Source organism: Chaetura pelagica, unplaced genomic scaffold (assembly GCF_000747805.2).
Source record: "Chaetura pelagica isolate M959 unplaced genomic scaffold, ChaPel_1.0 scaffold399, whole genome shotgun sequence".
Lineage (NCBI taxonomy): Eukaryota > Metazoa > Chordata > Aves > Apodiformes > Apodidae > Chaetura > Chaetura pelagica.
Genome location: NW_009970719.1, coordinates 1,077,586 through 1,103,757, shown reverse-complemented (window position 1 = coordinate 1,103,757; position 26,172 = coordinate 1,077,586). Strand labels below are relative to the sequence as shown.

The window sequence follows — 26,172 nt, the reverse complement described above, 5'->3', positions numbered from 1 at the left end:
GGTTGCCTTTAGAAATCAAAACAGATACTTGCCTCATACTACTGTGTCATGACTGACTCATTATTCAAATCTTCTAAACCTGGCCACCTGGCTGCCTTTCTAAACTGTCTATAATTCAATACTTGTTTATCAGAATAATCAAAAAGCTGTATATTTTATGTATATTCAACTTCAGAGTAATCTTTCCTCAAAATAATAAAAATTCACCAAAAAATAGTATTTTGAAGAAAAACATAACTGCAAGTGTCATCTTACTGTTTCTCAGATTGTTGACATAACAGAAGATGCAACACAGGAAGGTGGTTAATAAGCTACTCACATGTTTATGCCTCTTATCTAAATCTCTCCAGTTTCTCTCACAGAATCATAAGCATCCAGTAAGTTTTGTCACCATTCTAGTTTTAATGTATATGCAGTGTGTGCATCCAGTTACATAATGTGAAATCATTCAGAGTTAACATTTTAAGATTAAAGACTACATAAACAAATGACAGAGTTTATGATTGTGGGAAACTGTTCTTCTCTTCCCCACAGTACCGGCTTGCAACAATGATTAACATAATTTTTCAACTTTTTGATATCTATATGTTGTTCCAACTATTCTAACAACTACAAAATACCTTTTTGTAAAAACTCCAATTATAACTCTACTCCACTCTCATAAGACTCCACCTGGAGAACTATGTCCAGCTCTGGAGTCTCCAACGCAAAGAGGGACATGGACCTGTTGGAACAGGTCCAGAGAAGGGCCACAAAAAAGATCCAAGGGCTGGAGCAGCTCTGCTATGAAGACAGGCTGAGAGAGTTGGGGGGGTTGTTCAGCCTGGAGAGGAGAAGGCTTGAGGGGGACCTCATAGCAGCCTTCAAGTGCCTGAAGGGGCTACAGGAGAGCTGAGGAGGGGCTGTTTACAAGGGTGTGTAATGATAGGATGAGGGGCAAGGGTCTTAAACTAGAGCAGGGTAGATGCAGATTAGACATTAGGAAGAAGTTCTTTACAGTAAGGGTGGTGAAGCAGTGGAACAGGTTGCCCAGAGAGCTGGTGGAGACCCCATCCCTGGACACATTCAAGGTCAGGCTTCACGCTCAGAGCAACCTGGTCTAGTCAAAAAGGTCCCTGTGCACTGCAGGGAGGCTGGACTAGATGACCTTTACAGGTCACTTTCAACCCCACACATTCTATGATTCTATGATTCTAACTTGTATTGTTTCATACTTCAGCTTCACCCACAGTTGTTGCTACAGCCTGAGAAAGACAGCAATAACAAAAAAGAACTGAATCCTCTTCTGCTTTCAACAACAGAACTTCACAGTTGTGGTTTTTTTTAATTTCATTTAAGACCAAATAAAAAAATATACATTTCTTCTCATTTTAAGCATACACAAATTAAAGACATTATTTTTATAGGTGTTGCTGATACAGCATTTGTAATTTGTACTATACAACTTCAGAACAAATTTATACAGCTGCAATGTAGCATATTTAAAAATGTGATGAACAGCATATTTTAAAGCATTTTAAAAGGAGGTCAGTTCTGACCTCTGGGCCATGAAGCATTGCATTAACAGTTCTGCAGAAAGAAAAATGATAAGGTATGAAATGAGTGCTCAGAAACTAGAACCTTATCAGTAAGAGTTTGATTCAAGCCTGTAAGACAAATTGCTCAGCAACACAAGTCACCTTCCTGCTGTGATGAGGATATAGCTGAATTTTCAATGCAACTGGCTATCTCCCTCATCATGTCCCCTCAACTTGATATCCTTACATTTGGTATCTGGTTTACATTTTCTAAGCATCCAGCTCTTACTCTGAATACATCTTGTCTGAGTAGACATATACCTACCCTTCCAGGATAATTATCTTTTTCCTTTATCTGACAATTTAGCATCAAGCACAACCACTTTAAAGCTAACAAGGAGGGAACTGCAAACTGCCATAGTTCAGCTACATCAAGGATGTTCATTTACCTGTGGTAAAAACACTAGAATTCCAAAAATATACTTGTTAGTGGGACTTTGTTTCATGCACATTACTTTCCTGAAGGCATCCCTCACATTTTCTGTGTTCATTATTTCTTTCTTTACACACTTACTTGAGCATCAGTGGATTTTTTAAGGAGTTCTTCCACAAATTTCCAATTGGATTCCTTCTGTTTCTGAAAAATAACGAGTATTAGCATGAAATAGCATTTGTATTCCTCACAGGAATCATTTTGTAATAACATGAAAATAAGCAGGCAAGAGATTTTCAGAACTATTTTGCGTCATGACTGAAAACAGGTTTTTGTTTTTTTTTCCTTTTATGAGTGTTATTGATTTGTCCTAAAAATTAGACCTCAAAACAAATAAAGAGCCAAAAATAAAGCATACTGATTTCAACAGGTTTAAGTGACTCATTTGTAATCCCAACCTTCACTTTTAGTAAAGAAACAAAACATTGAGGCATTTTTTATTTGTACAAGCAGTTGTCTCTCACACTTTCTTCTTTTTAATGATCTGTAAAAAGAAAGATATGAGGGATAAGGAGGAAAAGGTAAAAGCTCATCTTTTCTTGTCTTTTATCTTTTCAATGAAAAAAACAGTTCTAACTCATTTTTCCCAAGCCAAACATTATGGATTGTTCTGGCCAATTGGGTAAGAAGTTGGCCAGACAGTAATGGCCTATATAGATAGGGAAAAACACAGGGTAGGTAAAATATGGCACATAATTAATATTCCTCAGCTTTGGAAGACAGATGCATATCCATCTGAATCAACTAGACCATGCTAGTGAAGTAAAGGAGTTGCATGGCAAAGTATATTAAAAAAGATGAGAAAAAATTATATTTAGGCAAATTGGGAAAGAAACAGGTAGAATGTTTTGTAACTAAGGCTATTTCCAAGGAAAAAAATAAAAGGCAACCAAGTCAATACACTTACCATTCCAGGAGGTCCAAAAATCACCTCTTCCACTCAGCTATGTATCTAGCTTGTGCAGATAACTAGATGTGTGAAGATAGTACTTTCACTATTGTCCTGCCTTACTCATTCCCTTCACTATCACAACTGTTAATGCTTGTAAATTATCCTGCAGACCATCTGTCCTTTAATGTCTCTATAGAGCATACAATAAAGAGCATCTTATGCTTTGATAAGTTAAATATAACTACTTTCCAACTGCAACACCATCATGCCCCATCCTCCTCTGCTAAATACTGTGACTTGGTGACAGTTCAACACAGAACCCCAAAATGTACTGAGAGACTTCTGAAGATGAAGTCTTTAAAAATATGCACTTTAAAAAGAGGTGTTAATACGTATGTAACTCAGTTTGAGTCACTTGGTGGCTTTACTTTTTTTGCACAATGAGAGAAAGAGAATTCTGAAAGATTGCCAATGTATACTGTTTATGGAACAAATATGAATGAAAGGACAGATCTGCAGAAAGTTACACTAAAGCTGTGATTTCACGATTCAGGAACTTGAGCAGTATCAATTAAGGAGTAGCCACTGCTTCCTTCTCAACCAGCCAGCTGCTCTTCCTGCCCTCTCAGCTGCAGCATGCCATTGCTGGGTTGTCCTGGTACTTCTGTCTGTGGCACACAATGTGAACCAGATCAGTGAACTGACCCTGAGCTTTAGGAGAGAAAGAAATAATGAGAAAGAGAAGAGGGAATGACCTAGGTCTTAAAATAGGCACACAAATAATTGTGCCAGAACAGCAGAGGACATATGCCTAGGGTGGCAAACAGGACTTCTTAAGCTATTTTTGAGGCCAGAGCCTTTACATCTGAGGGGTGGATGTCAAGAGGAAGGGGTCAGTCTCTTTTTGGTAGTGCCCAGCAATAGGACAAGGAACAATGGGTATAAGCTAGAATAAAGGAAGTTCCATCTCAACATGGAGAGAAACTTCATTACTCTGTGGGTGATGGAGCACTGGAACAAGCTGCCTAGAGAGGTTGTGGAGTCTCCTTCTCTGGAGACTTTCCAAACCTGCCTGAATTCGTTCCTGTGTGGCCTGCCCTAGGTGGTTCAGCTCTGGCAGGGCGGTTGGACTTGCTGATCTCTAGAGGTCCCTTCCAACCCCTACCATTCTGTGATTCTATGATCATGAACCAAGAGCCAGCATCCTGTCAGAAAGAGCCCACTAAAACAAGTGGCCAGAGAGTAAAGGCAGCACTTCAACAAGGAGTAGGACCCCGGAAGTGCACAATCAGCATTCCCAGACAGTTCTGGCTAGTACGGCAGATCTTTATTTTTACTTCAGTATTTGGAGCTTGATGGTATTTGAATACCTGAACACTGGCATGGTCCTACTGCAGATGCCAGGAGAGGTGTAGATACTGAGAAAGTTCTGCTAAGTGGCTATGAGGCATCTGAATGTCTGGCTCAGCCTGCTCAGAACGTGTTTAGCACTCCCACAAGGACACACGATTTATACAAAAGGTGTTAATTGCCAAAGTTCCACCTCAGCTGCACTATGCAGATCAGCTTACAAGATCCTGGAGTAATCTAGGGCAAACTCCTGACAACAAATGGAATTGACTACAGGAGCGCACCCAGATTCAGCCTAAACTCAGGAAAGAATTACACCAATGACCTGCTGCACTCTTTTTTGAGTCTCAATTGTCTCTAACTTTAAACAGACTTGTTTCATCCAAATAGCACTAAATTTACTTCCTAACAGTATTCCTTGTTACACTGGCAATATGGCCTGGCAACTGTTCACAATCCATCTTTGTCAGAGAGTAAGTAGGATATACACTTCTTACTCCAAACTAGCTGGCTCCTCTCTCCACCTCTAAAGAGTCCTAAAATGAACAGAACCTGAAGACCTTACAGTGCATAAACGTGCTGCTAAAACCAAAGCTTTGAGCTGAGACTGTCTGGGTTCTCAGGGAGAAACTTTTGCAGAGACTAACTGGCTACCTGAAAGAGCCATACTAGGCTTCTCAGCTGGAAGTCCATGTTTGCATATCTTGCCACACAGTTATTTCAGATTATTCTATTCAAAGGCAAGAATTCTTAGCCTCAAGTAACTCTGCCTACATTTCCCTAGCCCACAGTATAATGAAATAGACCCCTGCAATGTTCAGAAACAGCACATTTTCTCATCAGGTCCCATTTGGTTCTTAAATGTACCAATCCTAATTTTCAGAAGAGTGAAGTGGGACCTGAATGTACATGACTCATAGCAGAGAGTCTAGAAAACCTGGCCAAAATTTTCTAGTTAAAAAAAATTGTTTAATGTGCATGAAATAAATATTCAATACATACAAATCATTGCATATTTGAAATTATGTTACATGAGCTAAAGGAGAAAAAAAATAAAAGAAGCAAGCCTGAAACCTATTTAGAATTTTAAAAGCTTTCATAATAACCTCAAGGCCATGCAGACCATATTAAAAAATTGAAAATCTTCCACAGGTGACATAGGCTTAGAGGCAATTTTTACTGCAGAGCACATGAATAACCATCATTATGACACATCACCCTCCCACCTCTGATCACAATTAATTAAAAGAAAGCATGTGTCATGGAGCTATTGCATCAGATATTTAACCAACAAAACAGAACTACATTGAGCCTTAATGTAACTCCACTGACTTCACAAATTTCTATCAGACTATTTTATCTTAAAATGTTCAAAGAATATTTGAGGCTGTAGACAGCTGGTGGAAGAACCTAAAGAAATGGTTAGCATCAGCTGTTTATGACAAATTACATTCTTGTGGTGTGTGAAAGGCTCTGTGTTATTGATATATTTTTGTAAGCAGCCGTGGCACTTAAGGGATCCCTGGACAAACTCACAGCCATGCTCAGAGAAATACAAAGCACAGCTAACAGTATGAACATAAAGACTACCAGAAACATTAAGAGGATCGTGCACAGGATGGTCTCATGATTTACAAATCGAGATTTGGACATTCTCTTCTCCCAGGTGGGCTCTAAGGAAAAGAATATTATTTAATCTTGGGCAAGTCACTTTGTCTCAGATTCCTACTTAAAAATATGAACATCAAAAATTCTTTCTTCTATTCTACATGTTTGGCTTATTTAAATAATACAGTGTCTAGGACAAACAATGATCTCTCAAAAGGCTAAATACATAGTATGTGTCTGTATGACAGAGGAAAAAAAAACAGTGATCACAGTAAACAGTATCATTGCATTCTGATTAGAGCATAAAATATAAGAAACACAGGATAAATGTCTACTTCACTCTAGTTTCTGTATTCAACCTGGGAATAACCTTTTCCCTCCCTGTAAGTTCCTCTAATAAGCAGGCAGTAATTCAATCTTCCCAACATCCCTCTGAAATACAATATGGACTGTGGTCTTCTCCCACTACCTTAGTAATGAGACAAAAGCAAGGGAAGCTTGAGTGTAACAATCAGTTGTGGTCTGCAATTTTACACTGTATGAAGGTGTAAGAAGTTGCTTCCTTTTGCCATGGTATTATTAGAAAAGACTGAACAATGTCATAGTGAACAGCCTGGCACAGGACCATAAAGGATCTCTCAACCTGCAAGCAGCAGAAGCATCCTACGTTTATCAAGTCCTGCAGTCACCAGAAATAGTAATGAATTTTTAACTAAGCAATCAAGCATTAAGTTACCACACCTTCCCTAACTTTTTTTTAATATAAATCAGGGAATTTGCAAGATAAAAATTAATGAAAGTAATTCTTACTTTTATTAGAAAATTTAATTTAACTTAGAATTAAAAACATTCACAGAAGTTAAACATTTCAGCATTTTTCATTTTTTTGTCTGCTTATATACTAATGCTTTTAAATATCTAAAGATGGAGGGGGGATTTTAAATTATCAAAATAAATTAATCAAGTGATGTGATCAGACTCCTCCCTCTTTAGACATTGGCAGTTCACAGACGTTTCAAGGTTTTAAACATTTGTCCTAAGTCATGATGGAAAATCATGGGAAAGATTTTTACAGAAAAAGGTATGCTCTTTCCAGTTTTAATACACACTAATAAATTGCATATAATAAAAGACGCCTCAGAAGAAAAGGCAACCAAGCCCAATTTGAAGAAGCAATATATTGTTGATGCTTGGAAAAGTAGGAGATATAAGCAATCCAGCCAAAATGTGGGAAAAAACCCCACAAAGCAACACCAAAAGACCAAAACCAAACACCTCTACACTGAAACAAAAGATGCCAGTAGATGATATGATTAATTCTCCTTAGTGCCAAGAAGCACTATCAGACAAAAAAACCCCACAAACTCTAGATTTCTGGCTCTTCAACTGCCTTTTTGGCTTCCAGTCAGCTTCCTCTGTAGTCATTTAAGAAAAACAGGCAGCTCTCACACTTCTCAAAATGGATGAATTGCCTCAGCAAGGTCCTATTTCCTCCCTAGTTAATTATTAGAAACTTAAAACTAGGCAGCTTGAGTGTCAGAGTAACTGACTGAAAGAAGGGTGAGGTCCATGAAGGAATTTGATGCATCAGTACCAAGTATGGCCCTCCATTTATCTTACAGGTGTAGGAATGGCAAGTGCAGGTCTCATCTAGGCCTCTTAAAGGATGCATGGTAATGTCAAGTCCCTCACAATGAGATCCACAGACAAGAACCTGAATAATAGAGGACTAGCCTGCTCTAGCCAGTAGGAAAATCTAAGGCCATCTTCTAGAGCAAATGCCTTGCAACTTTCTAAACTGAAGCTTGAATTCAACAGTTATTAGACAGTTGGTAGCACACCAAGACAGAAGATTTAGCTGTTTACACCAATATATATGGACCTCATTATGCCATTGCTGTGATGCAAAGACAATGAAATTAGAGACTGGAATTTATCCAAAGCAGAGCTACTACTTAAAAAAATTTTAAAAGAAGACATGTCATTAACAATTACACAGTCAACATTTGAGGTTTATGTGTAATGTGTTCAGTTCCTAAAACAACAAACCCAGTGCAGCATTTATTCTACAGGCAGACAGTCTTAAAACATACGCTACATCATTAAGTATACGTGCTACTAAGTAGTTGGGATGTTTTAAGTTTCCTTAATACAGCAAGCTATTGAGTATTTGGTGTACAATACAAATACATTAGGGGTTCCTGCAATGTTTACTGACTTGTACAAAGCTCATCTTAACACAGCTGAACTTAAAGAAGCCTTTTTTAAGGAGTGTGAAAATTCCTGTATTACAACACAGGTTTTCAGTCAGCAAAAATAACCAAGCAAAGCTGGAGACCTAAATAAATTATAACAGTTTTTAGGTATTCAGAAAAAAATGATACCCACCTTTTCATCTAGATTTCCATTACGGTCAAACTGGTAGAGTGATGACAGATGAGTAATAATCCACCAGCTAAAGCTCAGCGGGTCTTTACACTGAATTGTTTCAAAACCAGACATCCTTTCAGAACTACTTGGCCTTTCAAAGATATTCTTTAGAGTTTTGTTCACTGAGCTCCAGAAACACTGTAGAAAATGCAAAAGTAAATTGGAACTGTGTTGAATAACAAAGCCTATGTTACCAATTTTCTCTACAATACTGTCCTATTGATTAATTTGCTTTTGCAGAGAACAAACAAGATCAGTCATTTAAAGAAAATAACAAAAAACAGTGTTCAGTATTATCTGAGAAAACCTGGAGCTGTATTAGCATGTCCTCTCTCAAATGCCAGTAGAAAACAATGTGAAAGAACACACTTTGGTCAGAAGGAAGAACATGGTGTGATACTTCACTGGCAAAATTACAAGCTGATGCATAGAAGATGTGCAGACAGGATGGTGCACCCATACTAACATGAGATGATAAGAGTTCTTCAATGAAGACTTCTTAGTCTCAATGCACATTCAAGAGGGTGGCCAAAAGCATCACATTTAGCACGCAACCCTCCTGACACAAACATCAAGTTCAGTTCTATTCATCAGATATATGAGCTAGTCCATGAGGCAATCCTGGAACATTTGGTGAATGCATCCCATCTGTAATATCCATGCACATGGAACAGTATTCTTCCATTACCTCTGTGTGATACCCTTTACTTCTGTGGTCCAGCAGCTGAATAAGTAGAATCCATAATTCTTTAATGCAGGCACAGGGATAATGGTGACTAGTAAGAGCCTCAGAAGGTCTCACCTGAATGAGATTATGCAGTACAGTTATTCCAATAAGTGTTATTTTTTAAATTGCATTTTATGTACCAATATTTCCTCTGGTTTGGGTGGTTTGGGATTTTTTGCAGCAAAATAATATAGCTACAATTACATATTGGAAACTGCATTATTCCATTAACATCCAAAATACATCTCTCATACAACAAAGACTGTTCCAATTCCACATAAATTACAGGTTGTGCTACTTCTCAGTTTCTTCTGAGCCACTTTCAAATATTATTTAATCAAATGAAAATGGGTTTCTGAGACCTAAATGAAAAGGAATTGCAATAAACAGTGATTCATTGTCTGACACATAGGGAAAAGAGAAAATGATTGATTAGATTTTCTTGATATTCTTTGGGAAGGTAAGAAAAAATATTTCAAATTATTTAATGGCAAATATTGTTATTTTTAACTGAAAAAAACCTTAATGACTAAGCATGCTGCTAGAATCTGTTTTTGTTGGCATGAAGACGTTAATGTTCCCACAACATTTCACAAAATCTGCTTTTCAGTGAATTTACTGCAAGGCATCCTTTTAATATGCAGAAAACAGCGTATTTCAAGTCATGTACATTATTTGATTACTATTCCATATTTAACAAAATTCACTCAGACTGATGCATTTCAAATGTAAAGTAGTCTTCTTGTGATTCATCTTTCAGTTTTACAGTCTCTGAATTGTGAAACAAAATAAGCAAAACAGCAAAAGGAAGTGCTAAATGCATAAAAATTCTCTGTATGCTTTAATGTGTGCAAGACCTACCAGCACTGCCTTTGAAATAATGATAGTATAGACAAAACTTTACTTATTCTGTTTTAGGACCTATGAATCCACTGAACTCTATTCAGAGGTGGTAAAAATAGTGAGAAAAGCTTTGCTTAAATAGCATAATTTAGCACATTTTACCTTCAGCAAGGACACGATAGCAGAAATGTAGAAAGAAGCAAGACACAGCAACTCATACTTCATTTATTTCTAAACGAGTAGTCTGAATTTAAATAATCAGCCCACATCCCTTTAAAGCAAAGAGAGGGGAGTGAGCACCTAGAGAGACTAACTGGTCTAACTCATTGGTGGAAAACAAACTGTTGCTGTCCTTCCCTGGCAATAAAAAGAATCTAGGGTGATCACTTTAGCAAACTAACTCCAAGACACCTAAATCTGATGAGGTGAATCCTGAATTTTTATATGCTCATGCCCTTCCTGATCCACTCATGCACATCTATTCTAAGACAGAGGTACTCAACATTATTTCTGAATTTGGAAATGTAAATTAAATTAAAAATTAGACAAAAATATGCAATGCCAGTGACAGCAATAGCTGTGTGGAAGAGACATTACAGAAATGGTACTGAATGGGTTAAAATCACATTCTCACAATTGAAAGAACAAATATATCACCAATAGTTTCACATCTGTTTAATATTCCATAAGGATACAGACTTTTTATTTGTCATTCACCTTTAGAATAACACAACTACTGTTTTCATACAGTTGTAAATGAGGTTTAAATACTGACCACTTAATTATAAGTAAGAATTTATATATATTTATAAGTGTGACGCATAATTTGTTTTTCTGTCTATAAAGAACCCTGCTTACCCTGTGAAATTTCCAGGGTAGATTCTGATTTCAGATCATCATGAATTGAAGACTGAAATTTTGAAAATAATTCTATTATTCACATTCCACATATGTGGTTTAGAGTTGCCTCCTCATGCGTCTATTTAAAGATCTGTTATGGGAATCCCTCAAAAACCTGAATTAATCTTATGTAAATATTATATTGAGAAAAAACAGCATGACCACTAAAATCTATTGAAAAATTCATTATTTAACTACTAACGTCCCCAAACTGAAGCACCTCAAAAATACTCTGGGTATGACTCACCACCAAAATACAAATCAGATTCCTCAGAAAGGAGCAGTTTACTTATTACAGATGCACTATAACACTGGAGGCTTTTGTGAAAGTATTAGGTAGGCAATTTACAACTGAGACCTTCAGGCCTTTTACATGAAATACCAGTTGTTGCAGCAACTAGGCTTCTTCATCTGCTACTTGCATCTGATAACTGTGCTCTTCTAAAAGGTAGCAGTATCTCTTCTGCAGGGCATGTGTGCTATCCATCCAGGACAGAGTTTGGCTACTGGTATCAAAGCAAGACACCATACAGATACTGGTTAGATTAAGAATAACCAAGACATTGGTTTCTTCAGAGATTCTTCAGGATTTCCTCTTGCAACATCCCAAGTTCAGACATTGGTAAGAATAGTTATAGCCTCAGATTATAGTACTTTTGGGACAATATAGGTCTGGTGCCAGAGATGTGCTGCTGAAAATAGAAAGGTGTCCAAGGATATATATTTCTCTGCCAAATGTATCTCAGAGCACAGCAGGTTCAGTATATGATCCAAATAAAGTGTCTGGATACCAGAGCTATTCAAGAAATAGATCTGAAAATGTGTGTCTGGAGGATTTGAGTTTATGTCCCTCCTACCAAAGATACCCACAAACATTGAGCTGCACTTCTGAATATTCTCAGCCAAAAGCTTAATGACATGTTTTAGTGATGAGCTGGCAGGGTCCTCAATTATGGGTATCAGTTCTGTTTTCAATAATTTGAGGGATGTTCTTTCCATTACTGGATTATAGCAGCAAATCCATACTACAGGAGGCACCAGCTGAAGAGGCATTATTCACCTCAAGTGCAAGCTCCACTTCAGAAGTGAATCTCAAATAGAACTAGTTCGAGCTGTGTGGCCTGAGCCTAGGAAGAGATGGAGAAAAAGCAGTGACAAAACAATCTTTTCTCTTTGTAGTTTGGCTCTGTGGAAGTAGGATGGATCTGTCATTTTAACACTGACATTTCAAAGCTTACTATCAAGCACAATAGTCAACAGATACGGTTTGAATCTTTCTTTAAAGAAATCACTCTCATCTATTTGCCTCTTAAAGGGGAAGGAGGTTGCAGTATTACCTGGTAATTTAATACATAAAAACTGATTTTGAAAGATAACAGTTCTCTACAGAAATACAGTTTAAAGGAAGTTACCAAATGTAAGTACAGCCATTCTCTGCCTCCTTCCCCCCAAAACCAGCAATATGAAAGAAAGGGAGCTCCAGTTTTCATGGAAAACATAAATTAAGCAGTGGTCACCGCTACTTATTCTCAGAGTTCAATCCTGCATTCATGGGTCACACACGTGCCCATCTACAGCAGGTTTCACAATGGCACAGTCAAACATTACAGAGCTCTTTTACTAGCTGCTACATGAAGCTATTATGACTTTCTAGCTTTGAAGTGCTCAAAACAAGCAAGAAAAACACTGCAGCTATAGAAGGAAAGGAAAGACAACATTTCCCTTGACAAACATATGAGCGCTGCAACAGAAAGATGAGGTTGTGAAAATAGCAGGAGTGGAACAAAAAATCATATTACAGTTTAAGTGTCCAGTTAACTTACTGCCAGGAATACAGTTATTCTCTTTTTGTTCCTGTTGAAAGACTTTGAAAATTATTTTTTTAATTTTTTTTTTTGGGGGGGGCATCTACAGCTCTAAACCTTTTAAACTGTGCCATGTTTGGCATTAAACCTGGAACACTGAACTTCGAAATGTGGCACTCACTTCTGCTCTGTACACAGTGCATTTCAATATTACTTTCTCATTCAACTGCCAGATGGTCATGAATAAATATAACACAATTTGAGCTCCTAACAAATAACACTCTTTAAAACATGGAGATATAAAGCAATACATAACATTTAAAACTTTGCAGTAACAAGTCATCTGTGCATTGGTGGGGTATCTAATTCATACAGTTCCCAATACGAGCATCTAACTGGCCATGTCCTAAATAAAGAAAACAAGTTACCTTTGTATACTTGTTGATTGATAAGCTTATTAAATCAGATAAGAGATTCCCACAGTGTGTTTCAAATAAACTGATATTGGTTAAATTCTCTCCAGTTAGATTTATGAAATGGTTAGCATATACAACTTGTCCTAGAACAAAAAAGAAAATTAGACCTATTTAGTCTTGAGTTTGGCTGTAGGAAAACAAGAAAGAGAAGACATTTTTTTCTATTCTATATATTTCAGAATTAGTTTGTTGAGCTTTATGTAACTTTACTTTACAAACTCATTTGGGAAAGTTCATCCATTCTAAGTTCAACCTAGTCCCTTTATGATTATACTGAAATCTGGTATTATTCTGGTTGACAGTAAAATAGTTTGGCACTTTACAGCCTTTTATTGGCACAGTTCGTGCAGTGGAATAAAGATTTATTTTTCTGCAAGTTTCACTTTGTCACATGCCCGTGTGCATGTTCTGAAATCATGATATGTTTTGCAGATATGCAAGCTGATGACAAACAATTCTGGAGAGGTCTAACACTCTCCTTTGGATGTGTTGATGTAAAAAACTGGAGTGATCGTATTCCAACTTGAGCATTTGTAGACATTAACACAGATAAAATGGTAAAGTTAAGAGGCTGTAAGACCTTATCCCAAAAGCTTTTGAACAGTACAACTCCCTTGACATTAGTGGAACAGAAGATATGTAGAACAAGCCTTTGTTTTACTCTTAGAAATGCAGGGTGAAGCCCTGAACCCACTATCCTGCCATTCGTCTCAGCAGCGTGAAGTTTCTACTCAGCAAACTTTACAGAACAAGATCAGAACCTAAGAAATTCTACAAGGCAGAGAAGAATACAGGTCAAGATAATATATGCAGATACTCCCTTCTTGACTAGGAAATTTCATTATTTAAAAAGCACAAGGTTTGTCTTACAAAAGTGGATTACTGAATTATTACTTAGAACTTTATCTAGAAATACATGTAGAATTCTGGACAAGAAATTGCCTTAAATAGTTTTCCCATCCTTTCTCCAAAAGGTCTCAAGCAAAGGAAAACAAGTTATCCCACAAGGGTCAGTAAAGGAAACTTAGAATTGAAGAACAAGCAGCCAACACACACATTATCAGGTAACACAGACCTGCAGAAACAGTGAAGATGCATTAATCTGAGCAAGGCATCTCCATGTTGAGACAGCACACCGAGCAGGCTACAGCTAGTTCAGGAGTTCAGATTCAGTATCAGTTACCTGGGCTAAATATACAGTGTGTTCTTTCTAGACCTCAACAATACTTCAACTAGTGCAATTCCTACATGGAACTTATATTGATAATTTATAGTAATGGGGAGAGGGTGGGTGTGTTTTGTTGTAGTGACACTTATTACAGAAGAAAATGCATTTTTGTCATTTATTGTGATAGCAAAAGGGTTCTTCAATTGTATTCTATCACCTTTTTTATCAAGCTTCTATGAACAGCTTACTCCTATCAATCTCCTTTTTTTCCCTTTTAAAAGCTTTCAAAGAAGCCAAACAACTATTGCCTTGCCCTTTTTTTTTTTTGCTGTACTTTTGCAAGCTTCTCTGAGGCTCCTTCCTTTGCCCAGTGTTTTCTTTGTGTTGCATATGGTTAACAACAGAGATTATCTGTTCCAAGATTCCTTGCTCTGGTCCATCCTTGGACACTTTTCCTACATTGTTTCATCAAACTGCTGTTCACTGTTATGCATTCTGGATCTGTGCAAGTGCTTTTTTATTTGCAGTGTCAAAAAATGTATCATTACTAAATATTTAGCGTGTTGCAATCATGAGTTGAGAACAAACTTTGTAACCTTGGTCAAGTTTTGATAGAACAAATTCTTAATACTATTTCATTTAATTTCAGCTCCATGAAGATTCACAAAGAACCTGCTTTCACCCTATATGAGTCTACCCAATCACACATAGCTATGCTTAAAAACTACCAAAAGTAGTAAACTGTTCTGGACAAATTAGGATGAGAAATCTAGGTAAGTCCTAGGTACAAGAATAAGTTCAAGGAAAAAACCAGAACACTTACTCATCATTTTTTCATCTAGTACATGAAGAATTTCCAATACTAGCCAACGAATATCCAAGTGGAGGTGTAGTAAATGCCATGATGGGGGAAAGATCTGTGCTTAGAAATACACACATTTATTTTTAACATTTCTTTAGTGAATTTTGGATACTCTACTTAGACATGTGAAGATGGGCATACATTTAGCTTGCAGTGAACGTTATGGAAATCTGTGATGAAATACAACGTAATGTACACACATAGAGGTTGCCTGTGAAGTCTTCAATCTGATCTAAACTACAGTTTAAACACAGTCTTGATTCAAGCTTGACAGATTACAAAATCCTTGCTTCTCTTTTCCTTTCTAGAAAAGCATTAGGCAGCACACAAACTGCTAAAGCAAAGTGTGCTCTTAAAAGTAATTCCAAAATGTCAATAATCTCTTCCTAAAAGTTTAATTAAAATTACTGTTTCTTTCATCAGCTCAACAGCGACCCTACTGACAAGCTAAACAAACAGAAAGGTTCAAAATGCTGCATCTCAGTGGACCATTCCTCTCCAGATACTAGTTCATACAGCCTAGAATGAAACTCCTTTTTTCTTTCAAAACTATTTGAAAAAATTACTTATATGCATGCACAAAACTAAATGGTGTACACTTCACTAGAGTTTAATATTGCCAGTGCCTACTTTCATGTCTGTGCATATAAAGAAGAAAAGTACAATCTTTTCCTAATTTGAGTCAGATTTCAGAATGTATTTTTTAAAAAATGCCCCTCCTGCTGGGAAGTTTGAACTTTGTAACCATTAGTAAGGACACTGAAGAATTTTTTCAACATGCTACACTAATTCAAGCCTACTTTGCTGCCTGCAGTTGGTATTATCATTTGCATAGCACAGGAAGGATTCTGAAAGCTTTAAAACATAAAAATAAATATATAAATAAAACAAAGAAAAAAAGAAAATCCTGAGCTCATCAGTTGTGTTTGCTAAGTATGGATGGCACTTAACTAATATAGGGGCAAAAATATCAAACTATAAAGCATAACCTCACTTTCAGCCTGAAGAAGCATTAATTCTTATTCAGCCAAAACGTATCAAGTTGAACACGTACTATTTCACACAAAAAAAAATAGAATTGTAAAAGAATTTAACCTTTGCCTGATGTTGAATTGTAAATGCTGCCAGGACACTACTAGGGAGTTCATGAAGGCGACCAAGGTGCATGGTCAAAGCATGAAGCTCTTCCACCAACAAGGATGGTAACTGCCCTTCTAGTTCTTCATAGGGATGCAGCATTCCATCATTTTCCACTTTAGGTGGTTCCAGATACCTGAACACACAATACACAGACAAACAAACAGAAAATGGATAAGAAGCAACTACACAAAGCTCAGTACATAATTGAGTAAATTGTATGCAAATCTCACCTGTAGATGAAAACTTTCACATAATGCAGAAACTCAATACACTGACGCCTGATGCTCTCTGCTTCAGCGTGCAAGTTTGCAGCCTGACCTGAAGTAAAAAGAGATCAATAGCTTAAAGCAGATGTGGCCACATGTGACTCATGTAACATATGCATTCTCCACAGTAATTAAACCAGACCACTGGAAAACCACCCTCTTCTGAGGACAATTGGGGGGGAGCAAGTTTGCAGCCTGACCTGAAGTAAAAAGAGATCAATAGCTTAAAGCAGATGTGGCCACATGTGACTCATGTAACATATGCATTCTCCACAGTAATTAAACCAGACCACTGGAAAACCACCCTCTTCTGAGGACAATTTGGGAGGCAGTTGGTGGCCTATACCCACTTCTAAATGTCATCTTGCCAGAGGGATCCATTCTTCATCTTATCATCTCAGACACATATCCAGATACAGAAGGAAAAGAAGGCAGCCAATCCCTCACGAAAGGTGGCAGAGGCAAGCAATCAGTGCTAGAAGGTATCATTCAACCCAGCTGCTCTGTTCCCTGTCTGCTCCCAAGCCACTTTCAGAAAAGACATCTATAAAGCCATTTCTTAGCATTCTTTTATCTTGGGAGACTTAAGGTGGCAGGCATATTTGGAAATATGCTTTGTAACTTCTCTTCCTAGGAAGCATCACATTCTTGCAAAGTGCCCTAAGATATGCAATGCTAAAAGCCATCCACTCAGAATCCTGTAGCCTACCTTTCACTTGTAGCTCTGTATCCTTTCAGCCAGTTATTGTGGCTATATGTCTCCTTTCCTTTGCTCTCTGAAGCTCTTGCTTTCACAGTTACCCTCCGTATCTTGGAGGTATGTTATGGTATTACCATAACACTCTGGTAATACCTTCCATATCACCAGTGGCAATAGCTTCCAGTGATATGGAAGGTATTACCATACTATTATAACTCCTTAGTTATTTCTACACCTTGCCTCGTAGCTTTTAGCTTATATTAGAGAGTGATGAAACTTAGTATATAGCAAAGCAGATACAGTCATTTAAATACCCATTAAGTACTGCTCAATAATATACATGCACAAATGCTTAGCAATCAGCCAGCCTGCAGCATTTGTACCTGATTAAGCATGAGTCAATCCTTGTTAAGATCATAAATGGGAACAGCAATCGAAGAGTTTGAGCAGGCCCTGATAAAAGTGTGTTGCACCAGAGGATGTGTGGCAAATACTCTTTGTCACCTGCTGCAGTGGACTGTATGTCCAGGGAAAGGCAGTTAGTTGCCTTTGCTCCTTTTCCCAGCTAGTCACTGGGAGTCTTTCCTTCCCTTATCTTGTTTCCCTATTCCCTCCACATAACCTTGATGTTCATATATGCCACTTGCTAGAGATTCCACAAATAAAGTTTTATGTATGAGCCCATCTAAACATCTTCTAAAGAACACTTGCTAAGTGAAGCAAATCAAGTGATACAAGTACCATAATATTCCAGTGTACAACCTAGCCCCCACCACATGAGAAGCCATTAGGATCTGCCATACTAATGAATCACAGGTTTGGAGGCTCAATTCAGTCTGATCTAAAGGAATAATTTATAGATATTAACTGCTGCTTTTTAACAATTGCAAATATTTTATCACAAGTTGTCAGAAGTTCTATTTAAGCAAAATTTTACATTGCAGTATTTTACTATTAAATGTTTTGCATGCTGTCATAAATCATTGATGAATGAAATAAGTGGAACAAAACAGAACAGTACTATAAGAACAGATCGGGCATTTAAAAAAAAAAAAAAGAAAAAAATAGAAGAAAAAAGAAGACAAACTACAGAGCATAAGATATAATTTTATACCTAGTCTCCAAAGCTGATAAAGACTGATAGGAAATTGAATGAAATGTACAATATTGATATCTGTATAAGCATCCATACACAACAAATAATTACTGAGCTAAAACTCTAAACTGAGGTTTTAAACACACTGTTGAAATCCGTGCATTTATCTCAGACATCAATCATACCTAACACTACACTGCCTGATCATTTTGAATATTTCAATCCTCACTACACTCCTCTACTACTAGCCTGCTTGTATCAAGGGGGAACCAAGTCACAGACGTATCAGTGACTTGCTCTAAGTCACAAATAAAACCTGGTGCAAAGCATACAATTCTACAGTTTGTAATTTTTCTAGCTCATTCAACAAGCGAAAGAACAAGATAGAGAGAACAGAACCAAGAAAATGCTTAAATTTCAGGGAAAAAGAGCCAGTTTCTTGGTGTCCAGCTACCATATAGAAGTTCAAATGTAATTTAAAATAAGGCTATTTCCACTTATAAATAAAATATCAGCAAAATTAGACTTTTAAGATACAATCAACAAAAGCATATGAAATAAACTTGATGATAAAGTTGTACCAATTATTTAAATGGCAGGGCATAGTATCAAACCAAAATGTTTAAAAATATTCAGTTGTACTCTTGGAACACTAACAATTTATCTGTAATGAGAAGATACTATAGTTTATTTCTAAATAATTACTTGCTAAGTAATTTAGCCTTCAAACTCACAATAAGCCCAGGGCTGCAATAATCTTTCAGAAACATACTGCTGCTCATGCCTTAGTATTTAATTGAAACAACACATTTTGTAGTGATCCCATTTTATTGATCCTGCTGCAAAGATAAATTGAGTTTGTAAATAATTCTAAACTAAGCAAATACAACTAACTTGTTTAAATGTAATCGAAGAGAACACCAAACAAACTCTCAACCCTCTACCTTTTAACTAAAACAGTTATTGGGTGTTTTGATGCAACTTTGTAGTTTTAAGTAAACAGTTAATAGCTTTGCCAAATTCTACATTAGGGGTGACATCTTAAGTCAAAGTAATGCAGAATTCCCTGCTAAAGTCAGTAGGATCAGGATTCCCCTGTGCACCTTCTACACAGGCAGATCTGCTTCTGAACTCACTTCCAACATTTTCACTATTATATGTGTATCCTTACTGCAGGTCTGTGCTGATTATATGCTGTTCTGTGGGACACTCCATAAGCCCTTGGTCAAGAGTCAAAGCACAAGTGTGAACTGTGATGATACCCTTCTGTAATGAAAAGGCAGTCAGATACCTATCCCGATGTCAAATTAAATGTGTTAAACTTACCAAAATCAGATGAACCCATTTGTACTAGGTTTTCCAGTCTGTATATCTGTTGCCTAATTAAAGGAATACAAAGGTTTTGGTATTTATATAGGTAAAAGCTGTTTAACTGCATTTTAGTAAGGTCTAAACAGAACAGAGAGAGGTGAGAGGCATTCCTTGCTTTGTATTTTTGAAAAAGATTACAAAAATGTAACTTAATAAAGAGTATTAGTGGAAGGCAACAGACACATCCAACAAAACAGACTAACAAGTACAAAATTAGCTAAATAGTGGCAGAGGAAAAAAACAGCCACACATAAAAAATTTAAAGTCATTCCTTGTAAGTGATCATTCCCTAAGTGTTACTCACCTTCATATTTGACCACAGAATAGACCTAAAAGTTAGTCTTAATGGCATACACCAAATATACATTTAATTAATTCCCTTATGAATAACCACTAGTAAATTTTGTCAGCAACATATCCTGCTTTGGGTGGTCTGCTGCTTAGCTTGAGTGGAAATGACAAACAGCAACAGAGTAAAAGGAGAAAGTGTCTCTAGAAAACGTTAAAACTTGGTTCAGTTTTGGAGTGGAGAGAAGGCATTTTTAAAGAAGCTGCTAACCGCCACTGCAATGAAAATTGAAAAAAGCTCTAACATAGGTTAAATACTCAGCCATATTCTGCAACTGTTATTTTCAAGTGGTCTTAAAATATAGTCTCCACAGAGATAACATGGAACTAAACTGAGCACATGAAAAGCACAACTGTGTAAGACAGACTTTTGAAACAAAGTGTTGCATAAGTTGAGGATGGAGCTCTCTGCCTCATTTTTATGCAGTCAAAACAGCAACTACTGAAGGATTCAAAAACAGGATGCTTGGATCCAATCCAAATCAAATGTTCTTACAAAAAAAAATAAAAATTGAAAACTAGGAAGTGCCCACAAGGATCCAAAAACCCAAGCTGTAACCTGCATACTCATGGGCTGGCACACATTAAAAATATATCCCTTAGCTCTTCTTTCCTTGGATGAAGTCATGTCAGCTACTCAAGATTACCTTCAGCCACTTAGGTGGGTTGTGGGGATTTTCTGTTTGTTTTGCTTTGAAATCAAAGCTGAAATTCTCCATGAATTTTTCAAGTATTTCAACCATGTAGAAAGGAAGGAAGTCTAAAGCAGGAGGACTTTATGAAAGAGGGCTGTTGAGGCTGAAGGTTAGTGTCAGAAGGGAGTCACACAGAAAAAAAAATAATAAAAATGACTCTGCACTGAATTGACAAAAGACAGAAAGACAGGTTACAGTGGGCTGGTAAAATAAAAGCACAAACTGGGCATGAGAAGCATAACAAAGATATCATCAGTTAAGTGAGTAATTTTAATTTCAATTTGCATTTGTACCTCTAAGATTGATCCTCATGGTCCTTGATCAATAAACAATGTGATTTGCAAATAAGTATTCTGGCAGTTAAACTAGTACATCTCTTTATTAATCAATCAAAGATATATTGTCTTAATACACCCACTTAAATGGCTACATAGTTCCTGCTCACTTTGACTCGCACATCTTCAATCATATTAAAAAAAATTAAAATCACAGGTAAGAATTCTTTTCATTGTGCAGCTAATGTTTTTAACATGCAGTTCTGGTGTATATTATTATTATTACAATACTTAAAATATCAATAACAATAATATTTACAGAGATTAAAACTCCTAGGTTTCTGTAAGCACACTTTTAAACAGATATTGTCTGTACTTTATAAATTGACATTTTTACAGCCATCTTGTCCTCAAGAATCATTACAACTTGTATTCAACAAATATTATTTATCTAATGGAAAAAGGAGGTTTACTACTTTCAGTTATCAACTGGTCTATAAATGAAAGTGTTTAATTTTATGACTGAACAAATGATCTGAAAAAGAGTTTTCTTTGCAGAAGGACTCCTTACACCAACAGACAGCTTATCAAACAAACTATCATAGCCAAGAGTGAACTGAAATCCATTATTCCTACCAGTTCAATGGGATTTAAATAACTTAAAAACCACAATAAAATATACTATGCCTTATGTTCATCCCTATTACAATTACAGAGCAGATTATATTACAGAAAAAAATTAAATCTATTTAATTCAACAGATCAGCTACATCACTGTCTCACTGCCCAGTTATTTTCTGTTAATAAACATATCAGACTGAATGCTGAAGGGGTCACAGCATTTCTTTTAACTAAGTTATCCTTCTATCTCCTTTATTATCAGATTGAAAAAATAATAATAAATAAATCATAGGGAGTCAAAGGTTGCATCATACAAGCAAAGCTAAATAACACAGGTTTTAATATACCTCCTGCCATCTATTCCATCATGTTTCACTAAACCAGACCCCATTAATGATGTTTCACCTCACACCCTTGGTTATACCCTAAAGGGATGGAAGAATCTACTACAATCAAAGGAATGATGGAACACATCACAGATATTTGTGGATTCATACAAAAGCTGCTCTCCCATCCACTACTCTCTGTATGTGCTGTACATCCTGAGGATTATCAGTAGCAAAGAGGATTATTGGTGATCTGTGTATTTGCATTGGCCAGATGAAACATCTACATTGAATTAGTCAAACACTGAGTAACTGTTTCTGAAGAGATTGCTGAAGCTATCCTAATCCAAACAATTGAAGAAAGTGCTGCATCGAGCATTTACAGTATTTGATTTTTAACCTCCAATTTCCTTTATCCTAAAAAAAGGACTTAGGATCTTCAAAAGACAACTTTAATTACATGGGTAGCACAATTCTCATTCAAGGAAATCTTAGTTTATTAATATATTCTGAAGTGAGAGCCTTCTACATTAATCACAACACCATTGTAATAACTATACTTTACAATTTTTATCTTGTGATGGCTGAGATATGTTCCACTCTGCTTAGGAATTTATTATTAAGCCACATAATGTTAAAAATCTGTAACAAAATTTACTCCTTCCCATAATTCCGTCTGTGTCTTATCCATCACTTACTGGATTGTTAGATAGACACCAATCTTTTTGGATGCATTGCATAGTACACAATCTTTTATTATTTTACTACTAAAAACCTTAAAAGTTTGTTGCATGTGTTACATATAATCACAGAAGTGGATTGATGATAAAATACATTGTCATACCTATGTAATCCAAAGAGAAATTCACAGGATTCAGCTAATGCCATTTCAGTAACCCACTGGAAGCCAAACAGTTCCACTATATCCTCTTCATAGTCACTTGGAGAAGGATCTAGTCTCAGCAAAACCCTGTAAAATAGAGCCAGCAATATTCATGCATTCCCCAGCAATAAACCTATAGAATACACTACCTACAGCTGACATATGTATCACTGAAATTTTATCAATATATCAGCAACCTGTATGCTACAGACAGGAAGGAGTAGCAGTGCTCTCAAAAGACAAACTGTTACACTTTTTATAGCAAAGTAATATGTAGTACATAAAATATGACAACTCCTAGCTTCCAGAGCATAAAAAACATGATTTAGTAAAAGGGCACAGTGTATTTTAGAAACAAATAAAAATTAACAAGCTACCACCTTGAAGCATTTTCAATCTTACAAAGGGGCTGAGACATAACATACAGACTTCCCTTAACAGTGAAGGATCCTACATTAGGTAACATGCTCCACTGTAACTGTTATGTTGGGAATCCATGCACACTGCATGCCTAAATAACTAATGCTGGAACATACATTTCTGCCTAAAGACAAAATAAATCAGAATAGAATTAACATTTTACTCAAAGTGGAGAAAATCAGACAACTGTACAAATTGTTAAAGCATTACTAACTGTGAAAAAAATATTTCACAAATATGCTTTCAAAAAGAGGCACAGCAAGCTGTATAGTAACAACAACAACAAAACATCAAAGCAATTATTTCCGAATTTTCCTACTGAATTTCATAAAACACTTCAGCATAGATGAAGATTAATTCACTAAGATGCAAGAAATCTTTCTATTTTTAAAAATAAAAAATGTACAGGGCAAGCAGTTGGTTTTCACTATATTACACACCAAATTCATGTTCTTCTTGAACTATTCACCATTACCAATCCGGTCCTCAGAGGCAGAAAAAGCATCTGCTGAATAACCAGCTCAATCTCCCACAACACCTGCAGTTCACTTGGTAACTGTCTAAACACTGGTGGGTTTTGAAGCCTTTAGCAATTAAATCCAGTTACTCCTGTTCCAGACAATGAAGACAGAAGAGTCCCTAACATGGACTGTAAATTTTTGGAAAAGCTTGGAAGTAGACAAGGTGAATAAATGATAGAACAGTATTAGCATTACTGTAGTGAGATGGGAAGCTTGTATGTAGACACAAGCTCCTGAGAGAGATTTCACACAGAAGAGTTTCTTTCATGAAAAGCTATTCAGTCAGTGTGGAATCCACAACTGTTATGTTCAGGTAGACACAGGCTCTCTCAGTCTTTTACTTGACATCAATTTGAATGAATGTGCTTTGATCCTCCAACAAAAAATACCAAAAGATAAATAAAGTTGGGAACATAGAGGGGCAGCAGACACTAAGCTGGATCACAGACAGTAAAAAAGATATTAATTAAAACAAAGTAATGTTTTCGAATCTCACAGAAAATACTTAGATGTTATGCATGTGACCTCTGAACCTTAAATCCAAAATGCATACAAAGGCAGAGCTTTGAGAAATATGGTCTTAAGAGCTACAAATGAGTGTCCCAGCAACTGAGGAAGCTGGGCAGAGCAGGTTTCTGGAAAGCAAAAGAGCCAGAATCGAACAGAGCGTATGGCTGGAAAAAGCAGTGCTGCAGCCTCCTCACAGCTTTGAAGGGTCTAGGATGCTGTTGCCAAGCAGGCCTGTTTTCAAGTGTCCTAACAGACTTGTAGCAGGTCCTTCATAACATTGAGTTCACAAAGCTAGGAACTGGACCCAGAATACTCTTCAAAGCAGTGAATCAACACAATTGCCCTTCCCGCTTCAGTATTATCATCAAGTTCACCTCTAGATCTTAAGAGCTGAAGGACAAACTGATCTGGAAACCCTGTCAGCATTTAGAGGCACAAAACACCAGTGGAAAGAACATCTTAAAAAGGTATTATATTTGTAATTCAAAATATCTTCATACCTCTTAAGAGACCCACTTGCTAAATAAGACTCTGTGGAGAAGCTTCTCCCTCCATTTTGGTTGTCAAAAGCACAAGAAAAACAAGGTGGATTTGAGTTCTCATTCTCCACTTCCATTGCCAACTCCAAGCTCTCAGTGAGAAATGGGGGTGTGGAGGAAGCCACGAAGTCATCGTCCATTTTTTCCACCTGGTCCAGAAAACAGGTAAATTAAAAACCATCCATAGTGTTTACTCAAATAATTTTCGCATTGTTACAAGTCCCCATAATCCCTCAGCCCCTGTGAGGACACAGATCTAACTGTAACATCAAACTAACAGAGAGATACCATCAAGAAAGGCAAATATAATCTCATGCCCTGCCACACAATTCTGCCCCTTTGTGCAGCTTCATCTTCCTTCATCACAACCTGTTCAGGGAATCACATCAGTGCAAAGCTAGCCCTATAAAAACCAGAATAGGCTCATTTTCTTCTGGTTTAGCTCTCTACAGGAATGCATTACAATCCATGGGCGAGCTACTTTCAGCAACATTTTTGTGACAAGAGTAGCTATGCTATGAAAATACATCATGCATTACAGGCTCCCTGATGGCCATTAATTTAATGCAATATTACAGCTCAAGCTTCTTCTAAGAAGCAGTAAATACACCCCAACATCATAACTATAGAACCTTCAAATGCTAAAGTTTTAAAGCTCAGAAAATTACTCTGACATAGCTCAAGAATGATATTTCTATCAAAACAGTCTGACCTCCCAGCCATCTGAAAAAAGAGAAGCAAAAGAAGGGAGATCATGTCCAAAAGAAGTTCACTGTACAGTTGACAGTAGGGGATTAATATTTTATACAACATATGGGAAGAACTGAAGTAGGCAACAGGTGCCATGGAGTTCTACAATAATATGCAAACAATATAATTAAAGCTATTAACTCAAACGAAGTTCTCCATTTAATTGCTGGCAGTTTTTGATCATGTTCTTGCAGAAACAGGTTTACAGTGTGCCCAGAGGTGACTGAAAAATGAGCTCAAGGGAAAAGAAAATAAAAGAGTTTCTGTTCTACTTCCCCCCCCATTTATCCACATTCCTGGGGCACAGGCGGCTGTGCAGCTCCTAAGGGAAGGGATGACTTCAGTGCTTGTTCACCGCCGGACCCTACATCTGTAAGTGCGGTAGCACAGCTGGCAAGGCAGAAGAAAGCAGCTAAAGGGAACGTCCAACATCAGAAAAACAAGAAAGTCTGTTCAATTTAGGGTATCAAAATCACCCCACAGGACAAAAAAAAACACTGGAGAAAAAGAGTACAAAAAGCGCAGCTCACGTCAGTTGTACCATCACATCCCTGACCCAGCGGAACCAAACACCGCCCGTCAGCACCACAGCCCTCCGGGCACCGGAGCAGCCCCGGGCGGCACCGGAGCAGCCCCGGGC

General features: G+C 37.0%; 1 protein-coding gene across 1 annotated transcript in view; it reads right to left on the bottom strand.

Annotated features, from left to right (window-relative positions):
* MMS22L (MMS22-like, DNA repair protein) overlaps positions 1 to 26,172 on the bottom strand; it is an 89,461-nt gene that overhangs the window by 62,569 nt on the left and 720 nt on the right. The window contains exons 2-11 of the mRNA XM_010006326.1: positions 24,744 to 24,931; positions 22,754 to 22,879; positions 19,600 to 19,652; positions 16,442 to 16,529; positions 16,167 to 16,344; positions 15,033 to 15,126; positions 12,994 to 13,124; positions 8,979 to 9,092; positions 8,249 to 8,428; positions 2,092 to 2,154 (exon numbers count right to left, since the gene is read on the bottom strand). Of these exons, the coding sequence (XP_010004628.1) occupies positions 2,092 to 2,154; positions 8,249 to 8,428; positions 8,979 to 9,092; positions 12,994 to 13,124; positions 15,033 to 15,126; positions 16,167 to 16,344; positions 16,442 to 16,529; positions 19,600 to 19,652; positions 22,754 to 22,879; positions 24,744 to 24,931 (1,215 nt within the window). The remainder of the gene's footprint in view (positions 1 to 2,091; positions 2,155 to 8,248; positions 8,429 to 8,978; positions 9,093 to 12,993; positions 13,125 to 15,032; positions 15,127 to 16,166; positions 16,345 to 16,441; positions 16,530 to 19,599; positions 19,653 to 22,753; positions 22,880 to 24,743; positions 24,932 to 26,172) is intronic.